General features: G+C 34.7%; 1 protein-coding gene across 6 annotated transcripts in view; it reads right to left on the reverse strand.

Annotated features, from left to right (window-relative positions):
• Positions 1 to 25,363, reverse strand: part of ZNF638 (zinc finger protein 638) — an 80,387-nt gene that overhangs the window by 31,910 nt on the left and 23,114 nt on the right. For 5 of the 6 annotated variants that reach the window (XM_032873671.1, XM_032873670.1, XM_032873676.1 and 2 more), the window contains 8 exons: positions 21,657 to 21,695; positions 19,994 to 20,286; positions 17,969 to 18,246; positions 16,483 to 16,629; positions 15,449 to 15,568; positions 9,200 to 9,258; positions 8,785 to 8,837; positions 989 to 1,039 (listed from right to left, as the gene is read on the reverse strand). In XM_032873671.1, the coding sequence (XP_032729562.1) occupies positions 989 to 1,039; positions 8,785 to 8,837; positions 9,200 to 9,258; positions 15,449 to 15,568; positions 16,483 to 16,629; positions 17,969 to 18,246; positions 19,994 to 20,286; positions 21,657 to 21,695 (1,040 nt within the window). The remainder of the gene's footprint in view (positions 1 to 988; positions 1,040 to 8,784; positions 8,838 to 9,199; positions 9,259 to 15,448; positions 15,569 to 16,482; positions 16,630 to 17,968; positions 18,247 to 19,993; positions 20,287 to 21,656; positions 21,696 to 25,363) is intronic. The other variant, XM_032873674.1, reaches the window with a different exon arrangement.

Raw genomic sequence — 25,363 nt, forward strand, 5'->3', positions numbered from 1 at the left:
AATCTTTTATAGAGTATCACCTAACCAGTCATTTCTTAGTCAACCCCAAGTTTGGACACCCTGCTGTGTCACATGAGCTGAGCCCAAAGGGCCTTTCAGTATTTATTTCACTATCCCTATATTATACATCAATTCACTTTAATACTTCTAGCTGGGCACCAGAACTTAAGGAAAAAAATATGGAGAATTAATTTCCCAGCACAGTTAAGGGGTGGCCAAGCAGCTTTAATACCCATTTCCCCCCAAATCTCTACCAGAATTCCCATAAACTTACTATCAAAGTAATATCAAACTGTTTACTAAATAAATGCATCCTCAAAACAAGATATCTAGCATCCCCTGACCCCTTCAGATTACTGCTTCAAAGAAACTCCTTTATGAAAATTCTGGATCTGCCACTAACAATGGTATTTACCAATGCAAAGCTGCTTCCTTTCTACTATTACAGAGAAGATAATTTAATACATTGATTTCTATCCACTTAAAAAGATGACCCTAAACTAACCAGCGTTTAGCAGAAATGAGAAGTAGGAAGGATAATGCTAGAGAAAGGAGAAAAAATAATTACTTTAAAACCCTTAAGGGGCATCTGGGTGGCTCAGTCAGTTAAGCATCCAACTCCTGATCTCAGCTCAGGTCTTGATCTCAGGGTTGTGAGTTAAACAACAACCAAAAAACCCCACTAAAGTCCATAACAACTGAAAATAAAATATAATTTTGCTGTTTGTTATCTGAACTATTTTATAAAAGAAAGTTTACAGAGAGACCTCAATAGAAGAGAAAGGAGAAATTATCTTATTTTGATAATTACTACAAAGAAGAAGCATTATTTACTAAGTCTCCTTTCTCAGAATTTCTAGATGGCTATAAATTTAAAAAATTAGTATACACCCAGCACATACTTTGTCACATGAAATCCAAGACAACTGTTATATACTTCTTAAGTAACTTAAAGTTAGTATGTCTAGAATTCTAGTAAAAAACATACCTGAAGACTTACTGACTTTGGCTCCAGATGTCTTGGCTTGTCCAGTTTTGGCTAATAAGAAAAACATTATCAATGACACATTACGAATACTATCATTTAGACTTAGGAAAGAGCTAATCTGGCAATGACCGAAGAAACACTGTAAAAAAACATCCTTACGCTCATCTTTGTATGCTTGTAGAACTATATAGGTAAATTCTGAGACATGTAATTGCTGAGTTGAAAGGAAAAGATTTAAATTTTAACAATATTAAATTGTTCTACATTAAGACTGTACCAACTGATATTCCCATCAACAGTACACGAGAGTGGGGCTTCCAATTTCCACACAGTACATAAGAGAAGTTATTAATCACTCCAACCTGAGATGGACACTGGTACAGATTAATTTTTATTTCTTTAATCAGAAATAAAGTTATGTTGACTTTCATATGTTTAATTCAACACTAAATCTTTCTCTGTGATCCACTATTCTTAATATTTGCCAATTTATCTTTTGGGTTGTTGAGGTTTTCTTATTTATTAAGAGGGCTTTACATATTAAGAAAATTCATCTATATCACAGAGGTAACAATTTTTTAAAAAGTTATGCAAAATACTTATGTAAAAATACTTTTTACATAATCATACAATGTATGATTGTACATACAAATGTAAAAAAAATACTTTTTACATATTTTCCTGAAAGGGAAGGATGCCCTTGCTCTGCAATTAAAACCAACAAAAACTCTCCATATTTTCTTTCAGTACTTTTAATTACCACTTTGTGAATTACAATCCAGCTGTGATTTATTTTATTAACATGTTTTATTTTTACAAAGTGACAAGGCAATTTAATGAGTAATTGATCTTTTCCTTGATAATTTAACATATTACCACAATTATTTACTGATGTTCCATATGTTCTAGGAACTACCTCTGGAATCTCTCTGTCCTACTGATCTTTTGTCTAGCTGTACAACTACATGAAGTATTCTGAGTCTTTACCTCTGTAATTTATTTTAGTATCTGTTGGTGCTCATCTGTCCTAATTACACTTCCTCTGCAAAATTTTTCTGTCTATTCTGTTAATTCTTTATTTATAAACTTTATAATCAACTTGTACAGTTTAAAAACCTTATTGTTTGTATAACTATACTCAATTAAAAAAGAATCTTACTGGCAGTTTTATTGGGTTCCTAACATTTATCTTAATATAAGAGAAAAAGGCACATTACAATGGTGAGAAGCTTTCTAATTGAGAAGCTTTCTATCAAGGAATAAGCTGTTTTCCACATAGCATTTCTTTATGCCTTACAGTAGTAGCTTAAAATTTTCATAGTTTTTACCCTTTTTATTATTTATTATTTTTTTAAAGATTTTATTTATTTATTTGACAGAAATCACAAGTAGGCAGAGAGGCAGGCAGAGAGAGAGGAGGAAGCAGGCTCCCCGACAAGCAGAGAGCCCGATGTGGGGCTCGATCCCAGGACCCTGGGATCATGACCTGAGCCAAAGGCAGAGGCTTAACCCACTGAGCCACCCAGGCGCCCCCACTTTTATTATTTTAAACAGAGTATTTTATTAGATTACATGTAAGTGGTTATTCTTTCTATATAATAAAGCAACTGAAACTCTAAATTAATTTAGAAAATTAAGGTGGCTAATTAGATTTAAAGGCATTTCAGTAGACTCTCTTACATTTCCGTCATACATACATATTTGCAAATAATAATATTGAATCACACTTTCCAATTTTTATGCCTTGTGACTTGCACTGGCAAGTGGCTGTTAGTTTTAGGACAATATTTAAGCTACTTCACATAAATGATGAGTATCCCTTCTTTTGTCCCTAACCTTAATGAGAACACTTCTACTACTCTCACTATTAAGCCTATGCTGGCTTTTGACTTGATAGATGTATATGTTCATATGTATATAAGCAAAAGTGTGTGTGTGTGTGTGTGTGTGTGTGTGTATAAATATAAAACACACTATCATATTAAGGTAGTTACCTACTTTAAGAATTTTTTTTTTTGATGCTAGGAATGGATGTTGAATTTTACCTAATATCCTTAGCATTTACCTTTTCTCTACTTAATATGGTGAACTGAATTTACAAGATTTTCAAATTTTGAAACACTTTTATATTTCTGATGTGATCTCTTCTTGGGCACACCATTACTATCCACTTAATGTGCTCCCCACCTCTACATGCTAAAATTTTACTTAAAAGTATTACAGCAAAAAATGTTTTACATCAATGTTCGTAAGTAAAATTGTTCTGCAACTTTAATTTATTATAACCACTTTATCAGCATTTCAAAACATTTAACTTGTTTTGAGATAACTGTAAATTCACAAGGGGTTGTAAGAAATAATTGGGAAGAATACCATACGCTTCACCCTGTTTCCCTTAATGGTAATATTTAGCGTAACTACGTACTATGTTACAAACAAAACCAATACAATCTACCAACATTTCTGCAGTTTTACATACTCATTAATGTATAGTTAGTGCTATGAAATTTTATCATAGATGTGTAGACTGCTGTGACCACTGATCACAATACAGAATAGCTCCACCCTCACAAGGATCCTTCCTACTACCCACTTACAGCAACAGCTACTTGTCTCCCTCCTCTTCAACCCAACAACCACTTGTCTATTCTCTAACTCTATAGCTTATCATTTCAACAATGCTGTATAAAAAAAAGCTTGTATTTTTTTGAGATTTTTTTTCATTCAGTGTAATTCCTCTGCAATCCATCCAAGTGTTCCATCTATCAATAATTTGTGCCTTTTTATTGCCAAGTAGTATTCCATGCTACAGATACAGCACAGTTTAACCATTCACCCACTGAAGCACATCTGCCTTGTTCCCAGTTTCTGGCTACTATAAATAAAGATGAAAACAGCATAGAGAGGTTTTTGCATGAACAGGTTTTGTGTAAATATAATTCATCCATCTAGGATAAATGCCCAAAGAGCGTAATTGCTGGGTCCTATGGTAAGAACACACTTAGTTTTGTTTAAAAAAAACAAAAAACAAAAAGCTGCAATACTCAGGGCGCCTGGCTGGCTCAGTCGATAAAACATGCAGCTTTTGATCCTGGGGTTATGAGTTTGAGCCTCACACTGAGGGCAGAGATTACTTAAATAAATAAACCGAAGGAAAAACAAACAAACAAACCTGCAATATTCTTATCTGTACCATTTTAAATTCCCAACATCAATGTACAAGTATCTCCACATCTTCAATAACATTTGGTGCCACTATTTTCTTAGTTTATCCTTTCTGAGAGGCATACAGTGTCTCTGTCAGCATCTGATGTCCCTATTAACCTGCTTTTTCCTGTTTCATTCTCTCCACCCCCTTTTTTAAAGAAAATATTCCTTTCCTCTAAATGTCATGGAATAGCTGAAATAGAACTAGATTTATTAATTCCTTAAAGGTTTGGTGGAACTCATACGTGGGAACTATTTGGACAGAATGCTCTAAATGGAGAAATAAAGGACTTAAAGTCACTTTAAAAAAAATGTTTAATTCCAGTGTAGTTAACATACAGTGTCATATTAGTTCCAGGTGTATAATACAGAAGTTCCATATATTACTCAGTGCTCAATAAGATTAAGTATACTCTTAATCCTCTTCACCTATTTCACCTAACCCCTCACATAACTTTCCTCTGGTAACCATCTGTTTGTTCTTTATAGTCAAGAGTCTGTTTTTTGGTTTGTCTCTTTTTTTCCATTTGTTCATCTGCTTTGTTCCCTAAAAGAAAGTTATTTTCATCTGGGAATTGGAAAATATAAAGAGTAAGATACATTTATTTAAAAAAAGAGAGAGAAAGAAAGAAACCAATAAAATCTTATGGAAAGAAAAATAATTAAACCAAGGATGACAAATCAGAAAATTTGGGCTATGTTTACCCATGGGTTCAGTTATAACAATACAAACTTAATTTGAGTCCACCCTGTATTCTTCCTCCTACAAATATTTACTAACCCCTACACTACATTTAAGGGATGGAAAAATAAAATATTCCCTTACCCAGCCAAATGAAAGAGAGAGATTTCTGAGCAAACTACTAATACCAAATGACTCAATGTATTCAGTATCACTAAAAGGGAACTGGGAGTTCCTAAGTGAGCCAGGGAAGATATCACAAAGAAATTATATCTGAGACGGGCCTTAAAACATAAACTAGAATTTGCTCCAACTCCACCCCAAAAAAGGAGTTTTATGACATTCTATCATCAATACCTTGCATAAGGCCTGGCACCTACCAAATAGGTACATAGTAAGAGCTTACTGAAGTAAACTGGAATTCAGACAATTCCAAACAAATGGACGGCATAAAGGTGACAAAACATTAAAAAGGAATCTGGGACAAAGGGTAAAGGGTCATTAATTCAATGCTAAAGAATTTGGACTTTCTCCTATGGGTCACTAAGAGCAGAATGATCAGATCTGCCATAAAGAGATCAGTGTGAATAATGAAGCTGGTAAAAATACCAGTCAGGAGGCTATTTTCAAAATTCAAACATAAATCAATTAAAACAATTAACGGTGTGATGAAAGAAAAGCAAAAGACATAGCCTAAGGTAGATCTGAAAGAGAACTATTTGAATCAGCCACTGAATGGATGAAAAGAGGAAGGATGTTATTTAAATATGAACTGGATAGGACAGAAGAGAAAAGCCAGGGAAAGGATTACTTACAATTTCTACATTGGATGATGACTGGTGACTGACTGTTAGGTAACATAAGAAAATAAGAGGAGTAAACTTGAGGGAGTAGAGGTCTGTATATGTATGTAAGATGTCACTGGTCCCTAATGCTGTACCAAGATAAAATCAGGAAGACAAGTATGACATAAGAGGAACCATCATTTAGGGAAACCATTAAAGGAAGATAAAAGAGCAATCAAAGGAGATTAAGAACAAGTTTTCATTCTCAGACAGATAGTTTAAGATAGGTGAAAAGCTTTGAAACCATAGTTTTAGATCTGAATTCTTACTCCAAGGAAGTCATTTAACCTTGAGTATGTTATTAATCTCTGAATCTGTTTTCTCATCTACAAAATGAGGTAATTTAAAAGATTAAGAAAGATAACGTAAATTTCCTAGTATTAGTGTAACCAATGGCAAGTTTCTTCCCCTTGTTTTCTGTCATCTGGCATAGATTAGGCCCCTTAGGAGACTCTTCTTTTTAACAAATCATTATTTTATTCTAAATAGTAAATTCAAACTCCAAACTAACCCTGTATCTCCTTTCTCCTGTTATAACACTTTTCACTTTATAAAACATGTTATTTACTATATACCATGTCACCTCAAATTAGTATATAAGCTACTTGGATATAGAGATCTTGCCTACTGGTTTACTGATGTATCCTAACACTTTAAAAAGTACATCCAGTTATGAGGATATAGTAGATGCTCAGTATTCTTTCTTTTTAACTAGTGATAGGTAACAGTCCTAAAGTTTCTCTTTTTGATCAAATTATACTTTTGCCTCCTTCATGCACTTCTCTTCATCCTTGCTTATCTGTGCATATAGCTAAAGTCTTTAAAACTACCTAATTAGGGGAACCTAAGTGCCTCAGTCGGCTGAGTGTCTGACTCTTGATTTCCACTCATGTTGTGATCTCAGAGTCCCAAGATCAAGCCCCATGCTGGGCTCCACACTCTCCGTGTGGAGTCCACTTCAGCCTCCCTTCCCCTCTATCCCTCCTTTTTCTTGCTAGGTCGTGGGCACCCATGTGTGCGCACTCTCCCTCTCTCTAAAAAATAAATTAAAACTACCCTAACTGACTTGTCACTATTCAATCTCACATTGCTGATCTCAAAAAAGAAACCATGCACCCTTTCCTTTCTTTTTTTTTTTTTTTAAAAAGATTTTATTTATTTATTTGACAGACATAGATCACAAGTAGGCAGAGAGGCAGGCAGAGAGGGAGAGAGGAGGAAGCAGGCTCCTTGCCGAGCAGAGAGCCCGAAGCTCGATCCCAGGATCCTAAGATCATGACCTGAGCCGAAAGCAGAGGCTTTAACCCACTGAGCCACCCAGGTGCCCCCACCCTTTCCTTTCTTACCGGACACTTTCTCCACCCTATTCACCAGCCTATCCTGTCTTTCTACACTTCTATTAGAAGGGAGGGCATATTTGCCTTGAAGTGCTTCTCCCTTACTCATTGCTTTTATTATGTTAGGCCCACTCCCAAAATCTAGACCTTAAACTTAACAATTTCTGAAGTATCCCACTTTCAAATCCATTGACTGGCTGACCTAAGGATATCTCCACTAGGTAAGTCTTTGAGATCTGAAATTCATCAATGCTGAAATCTGAGTTCATGGTTTTTCTCAAAGAAATCACTGCATCTAAGTTTTCCTGTTACATATATATAATCAGTATCACCACACTCTTCTAGTAAAAACTACCTGGCATGAAACGTTGAAAATTTTAAATTGTTTTAATTTTATATTTTATCCACTAGAACATTCTATAGAATAAACATTCAGATTTTACCTTCTCACACCAATTAACATTTTTATATTCGGTCCCTATTACTTTAAAGTGAACATCAACTGTGTTTTCCCAATAAGATTTTTCTTTTTTCTTTTCTTTTTTGGTGCAAAAAGGGGGTTTTATTCAAGCATTGGGGTCAGGACCCATAGGCAGAAAGAGCTGCTTCAACAGGATTTTTCACTCTCCCTTTGTCCAATCTACATAAGAATCCTAAACAATTAATGGTTCTTTGCTCCCGATGGCAATTTCCCAGAGTCTGTACGGTTACTAGGTCCTACAAAGGAAAAATGGCAAGCACCCTAAGCTAAGCTTCATGAATAATGAGTTACATAAAGCTAAATAGGTTTCTCTCCTTCAGGACTTCATAATGGAAATGTGTTCTGGGGATTTTTTTTTAAAGAAAAAAAAAGAAAAAGAAGCTGTAATACACATCTGATCCAAAACATCTTTCAGGAATTAGTCTCTCACACACATATTTTGAGAAATGCTATTAATGAAGTCAAATTCAAAAACTTCCTAGCATGATTCAAAAACTTCTATGAAGTGATTCCCCAATTCTGTTACCTTTGTTGTATCATCTCCCTAACTTCTATCCCTCCTTCCCCATACACACACACACACACACACACACACACGGATTGCTGAATAGAAATCCAGAACTCACTATACACCTGTCTTTCCAAAAGAGAACATACAAAACAATTTAACTTTCTAAATATAGTTTATATCTACTTTATTTTAGCTTTTCTGTCTCATCCTTCACTATCAAGCTATCTCTTCTTAAACTTAAGAGTATCTGTTTTGCAGTAACTTCTTTCCAACCCTAAATGGAAAGAGAAAATTCGGTTTATTAAAACTGTATAGAAGTTCACTTAGCTAGATTCATAATAAAGACCCACAATGTTTTCCTGAGTATAAAGAAACAACTTTAACACATGAGTGTTTCTGTTTGATCTTCTTTGTTTACCTTTTGGCTCTCAGCAAACTTTAAAAATAAAAGGAGACTAAACAAGCAACCTTAACAGGCTTTGTTTTTTTATGTTTTGTCTTACTGGTAGGGGATGGAAGTATGACAAAATTAACCTTAACAGAGATTACCTATTGAACTATGATAGGTATTTTACATATACTATCTCACTGAGTCTTCTAGCTTAATATAGATACCAATATTGTTCCCCTCTATTAAAGCACAATAATGGTTTCCTAGCATCATCTTGCAAAGGGTTTCTAGTAAACTGACAAAATATACTTATTTGGAGGAGTATTAAAAGTAACAACTTACTGGCAGAAGCTGAAGTCACAGTTTCAACAGCTTTGGAAGCATCTATATCTTTTCTATTTGAAAGAAGAAAAAATTAGGCAAAGATTGAAATTCTAAGTTCTAAAACTTCTAAAGATGCAAAAGCTTAAGTCTAAAAAGGCTTAGAGATGCCTGCCCGGATCAGTATGTAGGGCATGAAACTCCTCATCTCAGGGTAATGAGTTCAAGCCCCATGTTGGGTGCGAGCTTACTTAAATTAAAATTTTAAAGAATAAAGTTTAATTTAATTCAATTTAAACAACTGAGTTAAAGCTGGAGTCCATTTAAACTGGAGTCAGGATAATAAAATACATTAAAAATGCAGTTGTATAAAAATTTTGCAGTTTTAATTCATATGCACATTCATTCCTGCATATGAAATCATGGAATTACTTACTTTAAAGAAGCTGCAGATGCTTTCTTTGAATCTGAGGTCTTTTTCTTCAACTCTTTGTTCTATGAAAGAAAAAGATTTTGAAAAAGAAAATCTTAGTTTCTTCCCCAATTATAAAGGGCACTTTAGAAAACACAAGCATAAAGAAATACAATAAAAAACATTATTATGAGATTCAGAACAATCTGACATATATTTACTGACTATTCACCAATTGTCAAGCACAATTTTAGGCACTTGAGAGGAGCAGTAAATAAATAATAATTATTATTATATATAATTATATTAATTATATATAATAAATATAATTAATATAAGTAATTATATATAATTATATATAATTAAATAATGTAATAATAATAATAATTATTTCAGTAAATAAATAATTAATTTCAAGGGGTAAGGAAAGAAAGACCTCAAGGAAATTTAAAAATACATACATACTATGTCTGTTAGCAACAAGTACTATGGAAAAAACGAAAAGAGAAAGGAAACTGAAGTGCTCTTGTTGGGGAATGAGGAGCAACTATCAGTAAGTCTGTTATACAAGTCTCACTGAAAAGGTGATATATGAGCAAACAGCTAAAAGAGGTAAGAGAGCAAATCAAATCATTCCCTGTGTTGAGAGCATTCCAGACAGAAGGAACAGCAACTACAGAAGACTTAATGAGATCCATGCCTATTAGCTTGTTTAGGAAGTACAAAGGATGCGGGGCACCTGGGTGGCTCAGTGGGTTAAGCCTCAACCTCCGCTCAGGTCATGATCTCAGGGTGCTGAGATGGAGCCCCGAATCAGGCTCTCTTTCAGTGGGAAGCCTGCTTCCCCACCCTCCCCAACCCGCCTGCCTCTCTGCCTACTTGTGATCTCTCTCTCCCTCTCTGTCAAATAAACAAATAAAATCTTTAAGAAAAAAAAAAAAAAGTACAAAGGATGCTTGGGTAGGAAATAGAGGAGAGAATAGGTATGTGGTGGTTACGGGGTAGAGTGTGGGTGGAATGGTGGTGTAAAATCATAAGCCATTTTGAGTACTGGCTTTTCCTCTTGAGTGTAATGAAAGGTTCTGAGTCTAGGAATGACAAGATCAATCTGGTTCTATTTTGAAAACCAGTCAAGGTGAGTGAAAAGGCAAGGAGAGAAGGAAAATATTGTCATGATGCTACTGTAGTAACAAAGAAAAAGTGGTGACAGACTGGGCCAGGGTAATAGCAATTAGATCCTGAAATGTCATGGTATTATTCGAAATGTTTTTAAAGACAGTGATAAGAAAATGTAGATCAATAGTAAAAGATGGAATTAATGAATTACAAAGAACTGATCTTTCTTCCATTTAACCTTGAGAATGTGTTCCTCTGCTAAGACTAGACTATTCCTTTTCATACTTAAACTGATTCTGCCTGAGTCACTACAGGCTGCCCCTGCATAATTATAAAATTAAAAATCTTCAACAGTATTAAAGTGGTGTCCACTTTGTGGAATTTCAGTTATATGCAAATGGGGTCTCCCAAATATATACACCAAGTCTTTCCTCTTTATCACTAATAGACCATAAGCTCCAAGAATGAGAGCCCATCTGTCCTGCTCATCACTCTATCTACTGCAGATACCACAATGCCTGACGTATGTAACAGATTTTTAAGAAAGGTTTTCAGTTAAAATGAAATTAAACTCTCATCCGATGAATTCTCTGGTTTTATTTCCTCGTTACTCATTAGATTTTTCTATAATGTTCAAACCACTGATAACTGTTTCCCAGCATTGTTTTCATTTCCATGCAATCTTCTTGGATCTTAGCTGTCTACTCTGGCTTTCAGATATAATGTTGCCATGAATCTTGCTGAAAATACCAAATTAAAATTTTAAAAGTGTTGTTTTCATTTTGTTTTTGTAGAGCTGAGCTGCAGCACTATTTCACAGTTTCAACAGAAAATCTGATACTCTTTTGTAGATCAAGTGTCCTGCTCCATTAAAGAAAATTTTGGGAGTATGGACTACTGTCCATTTCTATGGGGAAAAAAAAAACGCTTGCTTTCATCAGATTCTTGGTAGTGGTGGTAGCGAAGGTAGCTCAAAAATGGCTAAAAATCAGTACTAAGAATTGAGGTTTATACTGGCTTATAATTAAAGAAAAGGTAATTCAGTTTGTTAGAGTTGTGCAGATTCATATTTTAATCCTTCAGGTTTAAATACAGGGATGTGGGCAATTTTCACCTTTTCTGTAACATTTCTTTATTGATTTGAAGAAACAGCCAAATGGAGAGACTATACTTTGAATCAAAGCCAGAGTCAAAGACAGTCCTAACATGAAGTATCAAATATGGGCAGAAACGTTTTGTCTTAGTTTGACTATTCGTGCCAAAATTAAGATCTGGGCCACGAAAGCTACAGCACTGCCTTTGTTCCTAGTCTGGGTTCCCAGCTTATTTTTGGCTTCCTCTGGCAAGGAAATCTAATGTCTTCCCCCTGTAATAAGAGGCTAAGGTTATCTGTACACTTCCAATCTTAAACAGCTATGGCTGGAGTTCTCTATGGGTTCTCCTCCAATCAGTCCCTAGAGAGGCTACTTGATTACAACAGAGGAGTCATGAGTTAGCCCCATCCAAACTATATTTAGTTGAAGAATATCAAATTTTTGACACATAGATGGCATGTTTTCTAGATTATAGGCTGACAGCTTCCCCTGTTCATTACTATGAAAATCAGAATAGTAAATATGGCTGGCTCTTTCTAGACTTCTGTTGCTACCTTACCAAAACGTTATCAAAGAGAATTATTTTAATCTGACTGAAATATTCTAATAATCTAGATGTATCCTTATCCATCCATCTTCCCAGATTAAACTTTTCAGTATTAAAAAAGAATGACTTTCTCCCCGGTTCCAAAATTTAATTATCAGCCAGGTCTTGCTTGAAAGTAACTGGTTTAAGCTATTATTTCTCCTTCCTATCTCAAGTATACTAACCTATCTGAAACCATTACTATCATTACAATAAGCTGGCTGGCTAGATGAGTCTTCTAAATGGACTTCATTGTGTTGTTGTTTTTTTTTTCTCTTCTCCCCTTTAATCACTCTGCTAAGCTTGCTTTCTTTGCCTTCCTGTCATTTGCCTAATTCATTCTGCAGCTCACTCCCAAATGAATCTATTTAATCTATCCATTTTGCATCATAACTCTGTTCAAAACCTTGAATAAAATTTAACTGTCTACAGGATAAAGCTTACATTCTTAAATTATACATTCAAATTCTTGCTTCTCCCTAACCTCCTCTGCAACTAGAGAAGGTTGTATGTCACTGTTCTGGTAAATCAAATGTAGGTAAAAGTTGCTGAGGAACTCATTCTTCCACAAAAAAATAAATAAAAAATCTTTTTAAAAAAATCAAAATTCCTTTTGCTTTTATTTCCTTTATTCTTTTCCTTCTGCTAGGAAGATAAAAATGATGCCAGAAGGTACAGCAACCATCTTACAACTGAGGGTAAAAAGTACATAAAGGTGGTGAATCAAAAAAACAAAAAGCCTGGGTTCCTGATATTATGGAGCTGCTTCACCAGCCATGGGCCACCTACCTCTAGATTTTCTATTACGATATAAATAAACCTCTTATTCCTTTCATAAACCATTGGTGAAGTTTCTGTTAGTTGAAAAGATAAGAAATCCTAAGTGATAAAATTGTTAATAACTAGGGTTACCATAAAACTTATTATTCAAATCAGGACAATGGAAATAAATAGATGGCATGTAACAGATGTAACCTAGGGTCATGGGTTACTCTAGTAGTAACTAACCAGAGAACATAAATGAAATAAAAAATATAGATCCTTTATGGAATAGCGATTTAAGTAGTAATTATGATATACACAAATAAATATATCAGTAAGAAATAAACTTAACATCACCTCTAAAATGTACACTATGGAAACATTACAAAAGAACATTATGAAAAGACACTAAATGAAATCTAAATAAATGGAGACAATCCCTGCTTCTGAACAGAAAGAGTATTATAAATCATAAATACAAATACAATATTAAACTCCCAATAAGATTTTTCAGAGAACTTAAATAGATTCTAAAACCAACAGGAGAAAATGTTCAAGATTAACCAAAATAAAATTTTTAAAAAAGATTTTATCTACTTATAGATAAATAAATTTATAGATAGAGAGATAATGCATGTGTGTGTGTACACGAGAGCATGAGCAGAAGAGGAGCACGGGTGGGGGAAGGGAATAGGAAAGAATTCCAAGCAGACTTCACGCTGAACATGGAGCCCAAGGTGGGGCTCAATTTCAGGACCCTGAGATCAGAACCTGAGCCAAAACCGAGAGTTGGATGCTTAACCAACTGAAACACCCAGATGCCCCAAATAAATTTTATTTTTTCAAAATAAATTTTAAATAAAGAACAAAGAAAAAGAATTCTACTGGAAAAATAGGTAATTATGTAAAATTATAATAGCATAAGAACTGAAATTACATAGTATTATAATAGAAATAAACAGACTGATCTAACAATAGTCTGATAGAGATCTATGTGTATAGGGTAATTTATACACATAAAGATAGCTTCTGAAATCAATGGGGAAGAACCAATTAGGTATAAATGGTGTTGCACTAGTTGGTTATCCATTTTAGAAATAGTATTGATCCCAATAACACATTAACCACAACTTATAGATTAAAATAATAATGGAATTATATCTTTTTGGCACTGGTATAGAGAAGGTCTTCTAAAGACAAAAGAAAAAAAAGCAGAAGCCATTAAGAGAGGAAAAAAACAACTTGAATACACTGAAATCAAAAACTTTATATATGGATATACATATAAACAACATACTGGAAGAAAATATTTCTCATAAGTAATATAAAATTGGTATCCAAAATCATGAACACCTTCAAATTAAGCTTTTTTAAAAAGGCAAATAACCCAACAGAAAGATGGGAAAAGCTTTATACAACTCATTAATGCAGTAATAGCTATTATATTAAGATACTGAAGTTTAATAATAATCAGGAAAATGCAAATTAAAGCTTGATAACGTATTTTACATACTGGATTTTTAAACTGCAAATACTTAGATATTGTGGATAACACAGAAACACCAGTCCTCTCATTATTATCAGACTACATTCTTATAGCTATTTAACAGGAGATCTGGTATTATTGCATGTTCTGCAACCCAGCAATTCCACTATAGATATCACTTTAAAAATAGTACCATAAATGCATAAGGCCTGTAAAAGCCATATACAAGGAAATTAACATAGTAGTGAAAAATTAGAAATAACCTAAATATCACATCCATACGGAACTGGTAAAATAACTGTGGTATGTTCATACAAAGTGATACCACAGAGGAGTTAGGAAGGAAGAGGAAAATCTGTATGTACAAACATGGTTAGATCTCCAAATCAAATTGCTGACTGAATAAATGTATACTACAGGGGCGCCTGGGTGGCTCAGTGGGTTAAAGCCTCTGCCTTCGGCTCAGGTCATGATCCCAGGGTCCTGGGATCGAGCCCCACACTGGGCTCTCTGCTCAGCAGGGAGCCTGCTTCCTCCTCTCTCTCTCTCTCTCTCTCTCTCTCTGCCTGCCTCTCTGCCTACTTGATCTCTGTCAAAAAAAAAAAAAGTATACTACAAAACCCCTTTAGAGTAGACATTCTTCAGCAAATACAATAATTACCTGAAAAGAACACTCATACACAAAGTAAAACTTACTGATATTTAAGTACTTCTGTAGACATCAATAAATTTATAAACTAAACCATAAAAAATGATCTAGAAAGACTAAATTAATAAACAGTAATATTTCTAAGGAAGCAAAAGGTCCAAAAGAATATATACATTGTAATTGTTTATTTAAAGTTCCAAACAGGCAAAACTCAACTATGGTATTAGAAATCAAGTTAGGGGTTACTTTTGGGCAGAATGGAGGGTATAAGGATTCAGAAGAAATATGCAAGGGGCTTCCAGGATGTTCTCAATGTTTTTTTGTGACCTAGGTAGGTTTCAGAGATGTTTGCTAATTTTGTTAAGCATTTTCTGCTAGTCTACAGTGCTTGCCATTTAACATTGTTTGTAGTGCTATTTATGTAGATATAAAGTTGTTAATTTCAACGTATTTCAATCCACATGCACACAATCTACTGAGTGAACATTTATGTTCTATGCATTTTTCTATATGTATCATACTTTATAAAGTCAAACTTAATTAACAATAATGAGACACATTTGATCTAAATCCAGTTTACCTGTTTTTTCTTTCCTGGAACACATATTTTCACATTTTTCCCTTTTATAAGAAGAGGTGTTGTTTCAGTGTACTTCATGACTGCAGTAACTGCCTCTCTAAATTCCATTTCCAAGTAAGCCTAAATAAAACGTATTACATTTTTAGTCAAAAATCTAACTCAAAACTCTGCATGCCTCAGTACTTTTTATGGAACATAAAACTATGAAATTACCTCAAGTCCTGGTTCCTTTTACATCTTTTTGTTTTGCTACGTTGTCACTTGATCTCTAGGGTTAGTTTTCATACATGAAATGGACATTTAACCTTACAGAATTTCTGTACCATTACCAAGATAAGAAGAGGGGAAACAAGGGTCCATGGCAGGCTCATGGAACAATGAGAAATAGGAAGGCAGGGCTCATGGAATAAATGGAGAAAAGACAGGATTTGGCCTTAGTTGCTGTAAGCCTGACATTTTTAAGGCTTACTGAAATAAAGAACACTACCAACTACATTCCCCTGTTTCGTCTCACAATTTTATCTTTTTCTTAGTATGGAGTTGTTCATAATTCTGATGAACTTTACCGTGTTGAGTTACAGGACTATATATAACCCACATGTAAAAAATACTGTACAACAAAATCATTTTTTAGCATCATCTTAACCAGTATGCTAAAGAATTGGAAAGCAAACTATAACCTGCCACCTGTTTTTGCAAATGGTTTTTTTGAACACGGCCATACCCATTCATTAGTACATTTTTGGCTGCCTTTGTACTACAATGGCAGAATTGAATAGCTGCAATCCTATGGCATACAAAGCCTAAAGTATTTACTATCTGGTCCTTTACAGAAAAAGTATGCCAATTCCTGTTCTAAAAGATATAAAATGGTATTTAGGGACCTTGTTCACTGGAATCCAAGCATTTACATTAACTCTCAATTAACAATTACATATGTAGTAAAAAGTGCTAAAAGATCTTCATAAAGTAATAACCAGACTTTATAATGTAGTAACTTTGTATGTATTTTTAGAACAGAGTGACTGACTCACTTCTTTCCTGTAAGGAACAACGAGGACATCATTAACTTTTCCAAATGGTTGAAATATTTTTCTAATATCTTCTTCAGTGCAGCCATCCTCTGGTAATTCAGATATAAGAAGAACTGAACCATAATGTGAAGATTGGTCCTTCCGAAGCTATTTTTGAATGAACGGAAATTAAAAATAAACCAAATTAAGCCATGAAATACAAAAATAATAATTCCCAATATAATTTCTGCCATTAAGCTACGTCCTTTAAATAGCCTTCTCTAAATATTTTAGCACAATTAAAAAAATTTTTAAATGCTAAATAAAATAGTAAAAGATAGGTTTTATATTTTACCATTCGACCCTAACAGTGATCAGAGCTTATTGGTAACACAATTATAGATGCTCTTTTCTGTTTAGAAGCATTCTGTAACAAACAAGACCTATGGAATGGTCCAAAACTACTGAAGAATATTTTTCTACATGAATCTACATGGCCCATCACTAAGAAAGATAAAACTATAGCTTTGTGCACTTTGTGTTTTATAAGCTGCAATGATATCTAGAGGTATGCGATTTTTAAAACTTATATATAGCATGTATAAAATCCAAATTTCCTGTAATACCAAATTTATCAACTGTATTAAAAACTGACTTAAAAGAAAAGTCCCACTGCCACCATCTAGAGTTTTGAAACAAATGAATAGTATAGATTAATTTAGCCTCTTCAAAATCTTCTCTGTACTAAAATTTCTTCCTAACACTCTTCAAAACTGCGTAATTACGTGTTGATTATTTTAAGTCTATCCATCTAAAAATAAGCTCTTTAAAGGCAAGGATTTATAGCTGTTGAAAATATTTAGACAATGGTTAAGAGTAATGTATACCTAAATACCTGAAGACTTGTTAATATTACATTAAACATCTGATAATCTGCTTAAACACTGGCAACTGTTCTAATGTTCTCAAGATGCTTTATGTAGAACAATACCTCTCAGTATTTTAACTAGCAGGTTACAGTCAAAATATATTAATAAATCAGTACTAGAAAATAGGCTATTCTATACTGGACAAGAGAGTATTTGACTTCTGAACTATACTGCAAAAAAGTAAAAAGTAGATTAAAAATGATCAATTCTCAGAAGAGACTCACTATTACAGCTTACTGACAAAGATTAATGTTGCTGGTGTGATTACATTCACTTCCCCCACCAGATAGCAAACTCATCACAACAACCTGCCTGTGTGGTTAACCAAAAACAAACCATCAGAATGTTCTCACTTTTGATACATCGAACGCCAAACTGCTAGGATTTGTAAGCTACAAGATTTTGACTTAATGGACTTTTTCTAAATCCATAAGCGCAATCAATAAAATATTCCAAATCAACATAATTCAACAAGTTACGATTTCAAACTTTTAAAATATGAAAATAAAAAATTCAAACAACTTTTTTGTATCATAATGACACATGTATGTACACACTTACATTAACAAACTACTGACCTTACGCTGGAGAGAAACAGGTTTTTCAGACACTGGTTTACATTCTGGTAAGGTGTCATCTTCAATATTCTTGGCTTTGTAACGAATAGAATGTCCCCCTAAATTTGCCTCACTCTTTGCAAGGTTTGTAGATTTAACTGATGCCTTTGATCCACTGCCCATTTTTGGCTTTGGGGCTGGTGAAGGTCCTTTATCAACTATTTCAAGATGTTTCTGTTTATTGAATTCTGGCCCATGCCCAGATCGTTGTACTACATCTTCTAATGCTTTTTTTCTATCTAGTAAAAAGGACATAAATGCAACTTCAACCAAAAAGAACTTAAGATGAAAACCACATTATTTTATAATATAAAATCACATTATTAAAAAAAGAATAACTCCTTAATTGCCCAAATATTTATCACACAGAGCCACTGTCAAGCCAGACAGGAATCAAATATACACAAAACAATTCTCAGTCTTTAATTCTTCACTCATGATCTTATCTTATACCAATGGTCCTCAAACTTTTGATTTTCAGTATCCATTTTCACTTTTAAAAACCGAAGACTCCAGGGGTGCCTGGATGGCTCAGTGGGTTAAAGCCTTTGCCTTCAGCTCAGGTCATGATCCCGGGGTCCTGGGATCGAGCCCCACATTGGGCTCTCTGCTCAATGGGGAAGCTGCTTCCCCCTCTCTCTCTGCCTGCCTCTCTCTGCCTACTTGTGATCTCTGTCAAATAAATATAATCTTAATAAATAAATAAACAAATAAATAAAAATAAAAACCAAAGGCTCCAAAGAGATTTTGTTAGACTTACCAATATTTACCATAAGAAACTAAAATTGAATTTTTAAAATATTTACTAATTCATTTAATAATAAGCTCCTGTATTAGCATAAATAACATTTTTATGAAAAACAACTTTAATTCCCAAAACAAACAAAAAATTAGATGAGTAGCACCACTGTGTATTTCCCCATACACTTTCATGTTGGGCTTAAAACCTGAATTCTTGGGGCATCTCGGTGGCTTAGTTAGTTAAGCATCTCCCTTTGGCTCAGGTCACAATCCCGGTGTCCTGGGATTGAGCCCCATATCGGGCTCCCTACTCAGTAGGGAGCCTGCTTCTCCCATTCCCTCTGCCCCTTCCCCCTGCTCGTGCTTGCTCTCTCTCAAATAAATAAAATAAAATCTTAAAAAAAAAAACCCAAAAACCTGAATTCTCGTATCTGCTTCTGCTTCCAATCTGATGGACACATTGCTCTGGTTGAAACATATAAAGGAAACTCAGCTTCACATAGTTGGAAGACCCTATGGTCTTGGAGACCTTTCTAAAAAGATCTCAGAGAACACATATATGAGCTATTTCTAGAAATGTCACTAAACCACTATTAAGACACAGGCTGAAAATAGGAGAAATTTCAAAAAAACTTTTAGATTAATTCATGGGCACACTAAGATGGTGGTATATCAGTGGTTTTTAAATTTGATTTTAGGTAGATACACACAATCTTCCACATTTCTACTGATAGTTAATAAAAGGAAGAAGAATGGACTAGGTTGGGATGTGGGTCAATTTCACATAAAATTCTAAAATACAGTAAAATAGAAATTCCACTTCTAGCTTATTAAAATAGCTAAGAAAAACAGCTCAAAACATCAGCTTTTATTAGATCTTTTCTTTTTTAGAAGATTTTATTTATCTATCTGAGAGAGAGAGAGAGACAGCGAGAGAGGAACACAAGCAGGAGTGGGAAAAGCAGACTTCTGGCTGGGCAGGGGAGCCCAATGCGGAGCTCCATCCCAGGACCCTGGGATCACGACCTGAGCCAAAGGGAGATGCTTAACGACTGAGTCACCCAGGGACCCCAAGTTTTGTTAAATCTTGACCGTAGCAGATTATGTCATGTTTTCAAACTTACTAAAAATACAGAATTTAAAAATTCAAACACAAAAAAAAACCCTAAAAAGTTTAGTCAAAATAAGTAAATTTATTATGTTATATACTATAGTATATATTATTATTCATAACCATAAGTGTACCTGATGATTTCACTGATCTCCGTGATGTCCTTTCAGGGCTAACTGATCGATAGCATTTTGGACTACCTCTAAATGGATTTTTCATTCGATATGGTGAACGGGATCTGGATCTGTATCTGGAAATGAAACGATGGCAGATTTTTGGACTTCGACTTCTTGGTCTGTATATATAGCGTATAGGGCTTCGAGATCGACGGAATCTATGACTTGAGCTTGATCTTCTAGAATGTCTAGGACTGGGGGAATGAGAACGTCTTCTTGGAGTTTCATTTTCTTTTCTATTGCCTTCATTTCTATAAAGTATGGGGGGGAAATCACAAGATTCAGCAATTCAATGTAAATTTAACTTATATGACAGAGGCTCCTTCTTAACAACAGACTATAAACAATACCAAACTCTGATAGCATATATTTATTTAAAACAAAAACCTATTTGTTATGACACAATTCACCCTCATAGATAAAGAAAGAATAATCAGAACAGATGCTCAGTCCTCAAATTGCTTGGATCCCTGTTTTGCTAATATATAGGAGAGAACCCTCTATCAATTTCTTGGTCTTTTCCTATATCATTTTATAGTCAACTACATATTGGAAATATTAAGTTATATAAAGGATTTAAGAAATGATTTACATAAACAAATGTTTTCAACATTTCCCCCTTGAGAGATTATGCCATGTACAAATATTTCTTTGACTGCTGTTACTTTATGTACAAACATTAAATACAAGTTTAAAACTTATTTATATACAAACATTTTGTATATATATATAAAATGTTTATATACAAATATACAAAAAATGTACAAAATTGTTTATATACAGGGGCGCCTGGGTGGCTCCCTGGGTTAGAGCCTTTGCCTTTGACTCAGTTCATGGTCCCAGGGTCCTGGGATCGAGCCCTGCATCTGGCTCTCTGCTCAGCAGGGAACCTACTTCCTCCTCTCCCTCTGCCTGCCTCTCTGCCTAATTGTGATCTCTGTCTGTCAAATAAATAAATAGGATCTTCTAAAAAAAAAAAAGTTTATATACATTTTGCATGTATAAGAAAATGTTTATATGTAAACATTTAAATACAAGACTTCCTAGGGAATACAAAACTTAATAAAACCACTCCTAGCCTTCAAGACATTTGTAACATAAGACCCCACAAACAAAACAATAACAAAAGCAGGAAGTATTTTCAGAAAGACAAAAAAAAAAAAAAAAAGAAAATGGAAGTTCAGAGAGGCAAGCTATCACATTTAAGCTGGGATAATTAAAGAAAGGCTCATAGAGATTATTGCATTTGTCTGCTGTTTAAAAGTAAAAATAAAAAAATTTTTAAATAAAAGTAAAAATGATCAAACAGGAACTCAATTAAAAATAAGACCTTCTTAAAAAAGTACCTGTTTACTTTTTTTTAAACCTTTTTTTTTTTTTTGAAATTTTATTTATTTATTTGATAGAGATCACAGGTAGGCAGAAAGGCAGGCAGAGAGAGAGGGGGTGAACAGACTCCCCACTGAGCGCAGAGCCCGATGCGGGGCTCAATCCCAGGACCCTGAGATCATGACCCGAGCCGAAGGCAGAGGCTTAACCCACTGAGCCAACCAGGCACCCCTGCTTGTTTACTTTTAAAAGAAAATCAAGTCTCAACAATATCACTATTAAAAAGAATTACCTTCTTGATGGGAGGATCTCAGGATTCCAATCAGGATACCTATTTTGAGAATGAACAGTATTAATGAACAGTTAAAATGAGACTGTATGTCTCAATCCTTCCCTGCAATGTATCAGCAGGAGGACTGTTCAAAACCTGAGTTTACATAGTAATTTATTAGTATATTAAAGTATGAAAATTTTCTTGAAAGTATATTTTGAGTGTCTAATTCAATAAATAATCAAAGCATTATTCTAGTAGGCAATTCAAGGAAAAGAAACACATTCCCAAAACATCAAAGATTTCAAAGTTTCTTAAAGTAAAACAGGCAATACACATACAAGTGTTAAGATGTATAGAATAGGTACATGACACAAGTTTAGTTAGGGGTTAAAAGACAAGGACAGTTCATGCACTTTGCAGAACTCCATGGGACCCCATTCTACACAAAACAACATGTACAGTGCTCTTTACACTGTACCAGGCAGTCCTCGAAGAGATACATCTGGTGGAAGAATTAGGGGAAAATCTGCAGAAAAGGCTACTTTTCAGGTAGCCCTTAAGTCTACCAATAGGCATGGTTCAAGCTAGGTTTCATGCAGTGGCCATACATAAAAGAATTGAGAGGCAAAACAAGTGTTCTATTCCATGAACTGGTCTGGTTGCAGCATGGAAATGATAAAAAGGAATTATGGGCGGGGGGGGGGGGGATGGGGGGAGCTGCAAAGGCAGCTCAGAATTACAAACTGTGAAGGTCCTTGAAATCAGGTAAGGAGATTGCACATAAGTAAAAGGTAACAGAGAACCAGTAATCATTTCTGAAGTGAAGAGAATACAAGAACATTTTCGGGTCAATTGGAAATAAGTATCTGGAATTATGGGGAAAGATTAGGACAGAGATATTTGAAAATTAGGAATGAAGAAGCCTATACAGTATAAGGGTTGTGTTAGACTAACACAGAACATAATTTGTAGGAATAAAAAGGGCTGAGGACAGAATTTTATGCACATCAACACTGAAGAGTAAAGCAGACAAAGACAAACCAATAAGAGATTAAGTAATAATTACAGAAAGAAAAAGTACAAGGAACAGTAACATCACAGAAGCCTTAGAAGAAGACATTTTCCTCCCCATCTTTTCTAGAAAACCTGAACTCTAAAGGTCAATTTGGGGGCGCCTGGGTAACTTAGTTAAGTGTCCAACTCTTGACTTCGGCTCAGGTCATGATGAAGATCAAGCCCTGTGGTGATTCTCCCTCTTCCTCTGCCCTACCCCCAACCCTGGCTCTCACACACCCTCTAAAATAAATAAATAGATAGATTGATAGGTAGGTAGATAGATAAATGTATGTATGTATGTATGTATGTTAGTTAATTGGAAATTTTAAAAACATTTTTAAATTGGAAATTAAATCATTATATTAAGACAACTAATATTCAAAAACAAGCTTAATAACCAAGAAGAGCCAAGTAAGGAAATGGAGGCAGCCAACTCTTTCAGCAAGTCACCTGGCAAGAAGTCGGGTCAAAACCACAGTAAAAGTAAAGTGGTTTTTATTTGTTGCTATTTGTCTAAGACCCTTATACCAGGTTAACACAACAACAATTTTCAACTTCCTTTTCCCTTGTCTGCCTCTACTACAAAGGCTAAAAAAGCTAAATATTTGCTTTCCTAACCTCCTTGGAATATATAGCCAGTGACAGGTTCAAAACAGTGAGACAGACGCAAAACCACTGGCAAATTCTTCCTGCCTCTTGCCCCCTTTATCCTTCTTTGATAGCAGCCATGATGCCTGAAGCATCTTATTGTAACTATAAGGTGACAAACTATGAAGAACAAAAAAAAGTCAACTTTAATAGTGTATCTATCACCTGGCATCAATAATTGTCAAAACATGGATAATTCTGTTTCATTTACACTTGGGCTTTTAAAAACTTTCCTCAATCTGTTACCATCTAAGAAGATCGATTTCTATTCTTACGGTATGGTGTTTAAAAGCAAGACCTCTGGAATCAAGCTATGCTAGGTCTGAGTGTAGGTGCTGACATTTTATGGCCATGTATCTAAAAGCCAGTTACTTAATGTGAGTAAGCCTTAGCTTTCTTAAATGTACAATGCTAGAAATATGCTGGTTGTCAACACACAGATGTTATTAACTTTCCGGTAATCTCTGGTTTAATGGATTCAAAAGAGCTTGAGGACTATTAGTCAAGAGGTCATAATAATGTTCTGGATCCTCACTAGTTTGACTGGAGAATACATGTTTTTGTCTCTGATGCCCAGGGCAAAAAGATAAAGCATGTGTACTATTCTGCGGGTTGAGGTTGGACTGCCTGTACATTGCATAACAAGTTTAAAATGTGCTTCAGAAGCATGATAACCCTCACACAGGCAGTACAGCACAATGGCAAGAACAATGGGCAAGAACAAAATGACAGTATCTGTGTCCCAATGCGGTTAAGTATAAACGTCACCTATAGTTTCTGTGACAAAAATGTTCAATATGTATTTAATGATAAGGAAACAAACAGAAAAGTACAAAATGTACTTTGGAACATTCTACAAGACAACTCTTTCCTGGACATTTCAAAAGAAGTTAACATTGTGAAAGCATACTTCTCAGATCAATGAATGAAGGAACAAAGAAAGGTAAAGGAAGGTAAGGTAAGAGAAGAAACAAGCAGAGTGGGCTATTCTAGCTTAAGAGACTGCAGTACACGAATCTTGAATGCCTCGTGGTTTGGGAGTGTGGTTAGGGGATAGGCAGGGACTCAGTGTGGTTTTAACAGATAAGTACTGTAGAAAATTTTCCTTATTCTTAGGAGAGAGATGTTGAATTGAGGAGTGAAGTTACCATGTTTGCAATTTATTTTCAAATAAAGCTTCAAAAAAGCTTAATAGAAACATAAAACAGATGTGGCAAATGATAATAATTGGTGAATAAAGATGAATATATGAATGTTTACTATCCCTTCAACTTCTGCAGCTTAGAAATTTTTCAGAATAATCTGCTGAACAGAAAATGGGCTAGACAGACTAGCTATACCAACTATTTGCTGTGGGACAGCAAGGAAGTTGACTATACCACAGTTTCCTCACTGGTAAAATCACAAATAATCATTATACATACATCTCACAAGGTTATTTTGAAACTTAAATTATGTAAAGGACTTAGAATTATGCCCAGCATACAAGAAGAATGTAGCTATTACTGAGGGGTCTGGGTGGCTCAGTTGGTTGAGCATCTGCCTTCGGCTCAGGTCATGATCTCGGCATTGTGGGATCGACCCCTGCATTGGGCTCTCGGCAGGAGAGCCCAATTCTCCACCTCCCTCTGCCTGCTGCTCTGCCTACTTGTGCGCGCGCGCTCTCTCTGTCTCGCTCTGTCAAATAAATAAACAAAATCTTTAAAAAAAGAATATGGCTATTATTTATTTTTAATACTAAAATTCGGATATATTGTATCTTTTCTCAGGTTAACCAACCACTCCTGTATCATAATCCAGAAAGATCCAACAACGACAAAGAGAGGGAAAAGATAATCAGCCTCAAGAAAAGGAGTAAGAACCTAAATATACATCAGCAGGTGAATAACTAAATACATTAAGGTATAGAAACAAAAGGAACACAATGTAGCTTAAAAAAACAAAGAATGGAATAGCATATATTTTGCCATGGAAGGATCCCAAGCACCTAATCAAATCAATCTTTTTTTTTTTTGGTCATT

Source organism: Lontra canadensis, unplaced genomic scaffold (genome assembly GCF_010015895.1).
Source record: "Lontra canadensis isolate GAN:19392208 unplaced genomic scaffold, GSC_riverotter_1.0 scaffold50, whole genome shotgun sequence".
NCBI lineage: Eukaryota > Metazoa > Chordata > Mammalia > Carnivora > Mustelidae > Lontra > Lontra canadensis.